The sequence below is a fragment of the Quercus suber genome, unplaced genomic scaffold (assembly GCF_002906115.3).
Source record: "Quercus suber isolate HL8 unplaced genomic scaffold, Cork oak 2.0 scaffold_108, whole genome shotgun sequence".
Taxonomy (NCBI): domain Eukaryota; kingdom Viridiplantae; phylum Streptophyta; class Magnoliopsida; order Fagales; family Fagaceae; genus Quercus; species Quercus suber.
This window is the reverse complement of record NW_027069573.1, coordinates 584,958-590,957: the sequence shown is the minus strand read 5'-3', so window position 1 is coordinate 590,957 and position 6,000 is coordinate 584,958. Positions and strand designations below refer to the sequence as shown.

The window sequence follows — 6,000 nt, the reverse complement described above, 5'->3', positions numbered from 1 at the left end:
AGTTATTTAGATATGTCCATGTCAGGAATTTCAGGCAAAGCTCCTGGTTGGTTTTGGAATTGGACTTCAAACATTACAGTTATCAATCTCTCTAACAACCACATAGAATGTGATGTATCAGGCATTTTTCTGAGTTCTACTGTCAAATTGCTTAGTATAGCTAACAACTCATTTTATGGACCCATTTCTACTTTCTTATGCTAAAAGAAAATTAGAAAGAATAAATTAGAGGTTTTAGATGCATCAAACAATCTTTTATCAGGAGAACTTTCTCACTGTTAGAAGTATTGGCAGTCTTTGATCCATTTAAACTTAGGGAGCAATAATCTAGTAGGTAGGATTCCCTACTCCATGGGGGCTTTAGTTAACCTCCAATCATTGCGTTTACAAAACAATAGCATTTATGAAGTTATTCCTTCATCGTTGAAAACGTGCTCAAATATGAGGCTTATTGACATGGGCGATAATTATTTGTCCATCATACCACCATGGATTGGAGAAATGACAAATCTTTTAGTTCTCCGTCTAACATCAAGTGAATTCCAGGGTTATATACCTCAACAAATATGCCAACTTTCTTGTCTTAGAGTATTGGATCTTGCCAATAATAGCCTATCAGGATCCATACCAAACTGCTTGAAAAATATTAGCGCCATGGCATTACAAGATTTCAATATTGATACCTTTTTTCCTGCATATTGGAATTTGTATGTATCCTATGTTGAGAATCTTGAGTTGGTTCCCAAAGGAAAAGAAATGGAATACAAAGAGAACCTTGAATTAGTTAGGCTCATAGACCTTTCAAGTAAGAACTTGTCCGAATCAATCCCTGCTGAAATTAAGATCTTTCCGAATTACGTTTTTTGAATTTGTCTTGAAATAATTTGATGGGAAAGATACCAGAAAAAATTGGGAGTATGAAATAGTTAGAGTCAATTGATCTCTCATGAAATCATTTATTGAGTGAAATTCCTCCAAGCATGTCTAATTTGACATTTCTCAGTCTCTTGGACTTGTCATACAACAACCTCTAGGTAGAATTCCTTCAAGCACCCAGCTTCAATCATTTGATGCCCTTAGGTACATTGGAAATCCTCAGTTATGTGGTGATCCTCTTCCAAAAAGCTGCACAATTGAGGAACAATCTTTGAATAGATCACCAATTGGCAGTGTTGAAGATGATTCTAAAAACTCCAGCTTCTACATTGGTATGAGAGTTGGATTCGCAACTGGCTTTTGGGCAATTTGTGGAGCTCTCTTCTTTAATAGGACTTGGAGGCATGCTTATTTTAGATTTGCCGATGAAATAAAAGATTGGATTTATGTAACCACAATGATAAAGACAAATTTAGTGGAAAAGCTAAAAGTCTGCCTTAGTAAGTAAGGCACTGTTATCCAGCCAAAATGTATTGCTTCAAGTTATATGTCCTTAATATTGTTTCTTTCATGTTAATGTTGTAGTCAACTATGACAAAAGAAATTGTTTCTCATATACATAATACATCAAATATGTAGTGTAGAATTTTAATTATTTATTTATAATAATCTATATATTACTAAAAGCTGAAGCGTAGCATTTAACGCTGTTACGCTCTAGTTGAGCCACTGCATACTTTTTTTTTTTTTTTTTTTTAATTTTTNTAAAAAAATTGTATAATATATATATATATTTTAATTTAAATATATATTAAATATAGGTGGGTCTGATCGAGTTAGGCGGATTTGTGAATCTTATGATCCAAACCCAATCCGACCCATTGTTAAAAAAATTTGCATAACCCAACCCAACCCACTAACTTTTAAAAACTGACCTAACCCAACAGGTTAAGTTAAATCAAGTCGGTTTTGGCGGGTTTCTTGCACACCTCTAGTTAATATTTAGAGTTGATTGGAGTTAACACCATACCATTAAGATAATTTCAAGAGAAGTTTTATATATCATCAAAATAATTTGTCTCCAAAAGATTTAGAGTAGACAGCAGCATTCCTACCCATTCTGATAAACCAAACTTCCCTTCAAATCTTTAATTCCAAAAAAAAAAAAGAAAAAAAAGAAAAAAAAGAAAAAGAAACTGTATTAATTGCTGGTGTTAACTTGGTAATTGAGGTCCCCCATTTGAAGTTTCGAATAGATTATTTGCAACATATGTTGGAACTTGTCGAGGAGGTGGAAATGACACAAAATCCGCAAAATGGGGGCATGACCTATTGTTAGTCACATCGGTTTTGCTCTTTCTAGAAGAATAATATATATCATTTGTATTTGTTTGTAATTTTTTTTTTTTTAATAAGAAGAATTTTGTTATGGGTTTCAGTTAACTTAATTGGTAAAATTTCTGATGGTTGTAAGTTGTATTAAAGATTTGAGGTTCAATTGCCACTTACACTAAAAACTAATTGGTGTCTTGATCTATGATAAAATATTATCATCAGGAACTGACGCCATATATTGAAACTCTTTTAACAAAAACTGATTGGTGTCTCGATTATTATTTTAAACCACATCCAAAGTATATAATCTCAAAAAAGTAAAAAGAAGTATATAATTATAGACTAACAACCCATGACATGTACTTCACGATACACTTTTTACTTATATATATATATATATATAAAACCAAAAAGGTGTTTCATTGTTAAACGCAAGATATTGGAAAAAGGAACTCCATCATCTGCAATAATTTTTTTTTTCCCACATTCCAACCTGCAAACGAAGGATCTTAACTACCTGCACTTGTTCTTCATTTTTCACTTACACACATACACATTATCTTTTTAAAGAATCCTTGCGAAGCTATAAAACGTATGTTATCACCTTTCACGAAGCTCTTGTCCAATTAGATTCTTTGGATATGCGCCTAACTAGGTCACAAAACATGCGTCATAATTCATAAGAATGATGCTAAAAATACAACAAATTTTATTACAAGAGTTTTACAAGCTAATGTGTGACTAATAACAAAAAAGCTATTGATAACCTAATTGACAAGATGATGACTAAAAATCTGTCAACATAGACAACTAATAATTTGCTATTAGTTACAACTTGGACTTGCAAAATATTAATTTATCATATAACTAAAACAATTTTTTTTTTTGTTCCATCATAATCATTATCAATGGAGAGGAAAATCATAATCGATCTAAATATTATGGACATTTGACCCCAAAATTTATAACCAACTTTCATGTACTACAAATAGGTCTCTTGTTGTAAAGTATCTAAAGGAAGAAGCCAGACTACAAAGAAATCCATTATAAGTATCTTGACTACTACTTACTTTGCTACTTGCTCATCACAAGAAGGAAAAAAAAAAAAAAAAATCATTTACAACGAAAATGCACTACAATGTATTTCCTTCAAATATATATTTGAATACCATCAAGTGGTAAATGAAATATCTGCATGGTATTACTATCAACACTTAGAAAAATGAGATGTGGTCACCACCTTGATTAACAAGTAGAGCTACCCCTAACAGTGGAAAACATTGCATAATGAATCAATAGTCAACAAGTCAAAAAAAGAGAGCCAGATTCTAGATGATTCTAACATTGATGAATAATTTTTATGCGGTTACTTGAAAGATGGAAATCCACTACAATGTATTTCGTTCAAATCTATATTTGAAGACCATCATGGAATGAGACAATCAAAAGCAGCTTGCAATGGGTCTTCATTCTGGATCATTCATTCCTAAGTTTTCAACAAGGCAACTTATAACTTGTAGGAATTTCTTATTGTTCCTTTAGCAACTCAAGTTGTAAATGAAATATCTGTATTTACATGGTATAACTATAACTCTTAGAAAAATGAGATGTGGTTACCAACTTGATTAACAAGTAGAGCTGCCCCTAACAGTGGAAAATATTGCATAATGGATCAATGGTCAACAAGTCAAAAAAAGAGAGCCAAATTCTAGATGATTCTGACATTGATGAATAGTCTCTACGCGGTTACTTGAAAGATGAAAATCCACTACAACGGAAATCCACTACAATGTATTTCATTCAAATCTATATTTCAATACCGTCATGGAATGAGACAATCAAAAGTAGCTTGCAATGGGTCTTCATGTCTGGATCATTCATCCCTAAGTTTTCAACAGAGCAACTTATAACTTGTAGGAATTTCTTATTGTCCCTTCAGCAACTCAAGTGGTAAATGAAATATCTGCATTTACATGGTATAACTATCAACACTTAGAAAAATACTTAGAAAAATGAGATGTGGTCACCACCTTGATTAACAAGTAGAGCCGCCCCTAATAGTGAAAATATTTCATAATGGATCAATGGTCAACAAGTCAAAAAAAGTGAGCCAAATCCTAGATGATTCTGACATTGATGAATAATCTCTACGTGGTTACTTGAAAGATGGAAATCCACTACAATGTATTTCCTTCAAATCTATATTTGAATACCATCATGGAATGAGACAATCAAAAGCAGCTTGCAATGGGTCTTCATGTCTGGATCATTTATCCCTAAGTTTTCAACAAGGCAACTTATAACTTGTATTTCTTATTGTTCCTTCTGCAACTCAAGTGGTAAATGAAATATTTGCATTTACATGGTATAAATATCAATACTTAGAAAAATGAGATGTGGTCACCACCTTGATTAACAAGTAGAGCCGCCCCTAACAGTGGAAAATATTGCATAATGGATCAATAGTCAACAAGTCAAAAAAAGAGAGCCAGATTCTAGATGATTCGAACATTGATGAATAATCTCTACGCGGTTACTTGAAAGATAGATGTCAAATGAACCTAACGCAACATCTCATCACTTATGTGTGGTGAGCATTGATCTTTGGGGGTTTTGCTTAAAGCCTATATTATCACTAATTTATTCATGTCATTAAGAGCACATTCACATGATATTCTACTCAATTATGAGGCTTAAGTTCATGAATTTTTGGCCTTACATGAAATTATGTCACATGGTGGAAAATATTGCATAATGGATTAATGGTCAACAAGTCACCCAATTAAAAACAAAAGATGTCAATAAGACAAATGCTTAATAATTTTGATATTGTTGAAAAATCTCTACGGTGTTACATGAAAGATGATCGTCAAATGAACTTAACACTACATCTCTTCACTTGTGTGTGCTGAGCATTGATCTCTAGGGGTTTGGCTAAAAGCATATACTATCACAATTTAATCATGTCACTAAGAGCACATACACATGACTTGAGATTGTACTCAATAATGAGCCTTAAGTTCCAAAAACAATTTCCTCAACATGAATTTTTGGCCCCACATGAAAATCATGTCACACGGTGGAAAATATTACATAATAGATTAGTGGTCAACAAGTCACCAATAAAAACAAAAATTCAATAATTCAAATTCTAGATGATTATGATATTGATGGAAAATCTCTACATTATTATGTAAAAGATGGTTCTAAAATGAACCTAATACTACGGGTTCGTTTAAGAACAGTTTATTTAGTTGAAACTGAAATTTTTTGCTGAAAATGTATTTAAAAAGAAAATGTTAAAAGCTAGTTGAATAGTACAATAAGACCTATGAATAGTACCAACTGTACAATGAGACCCATAAATAGTTAAAAAAAAACTACAAAATTAAATAAATTTCTTCCCAAACGGACTATACATCTCATCACTTGAGTGGCTAGCGTTGATATTTGTGGGTTTGGCTTAAAATAATATAAAAGCACTAGTCAACAAGTCAAGGTCTTGATTAAAATAATAATATAATAACAAAAATGAGAAAGGGTTTGAAGAATCACTATATATATTATGACGAGTTAATTACAGTATACTCACACTTCAACTTCTCTTCCTTCAAACTTCTCTTCCTTCGTTACTATGGCCGCCTCTTTTGCAACTCTTCATGTGCTTTTCTTAGTATGGTTCCTTCCCGCTACCTTCAGTTTAAGCTTCTTCTTCAAAGTAGAGTCAATCTCAAATGTCTCTTGCAATGAAAAAGACAAGCAAGCCTTTCTAACCCTCAAACATGGTCT

The 6,000-nt window shown here is 32.3% G+C and overlaps 1 protein-coding gene across 1 annotated transcript; it reads left to right on the top strand.

Annotated features, from left to right (window-relative positions):
* The first annotated feature begins 351 nt into the window (after window positions 1-351).
* On the top strand, window positions 352-1,384 carry LOC136068300 (receptor-like protein EIX2). The gene is made up of 2 exons (XM_065775265.1): window positions 352-805; window positions 1,035-1,384. Exons 1-2 carry the CDS (start codon window positions 352-354, stop codon window positions 1,382-1,384), a joined length of 804 nt encoding a protein of 267 aa, XP_065631337.1.
* Window positions 1,385-6,000: the final 4,616 nt, after the last annotated feature.

Bases quoted from the DNA above. Each gene is read 5' to 3' on its own strand.
- LOC136068300 (XM_065775265.1), top strand. From the start codon at position 352: ATGGGGGCTTTAGTTAACCTCCAATCATTGCGTTTACAAAACAATAGC. The intron at 806-1,034 runs GTAAGAACTTGT...AACAACCTCTAG, and splicing joins TAGGCTCATAGACCTTTCAA to GTAGAATTCCTTCAAGCACC.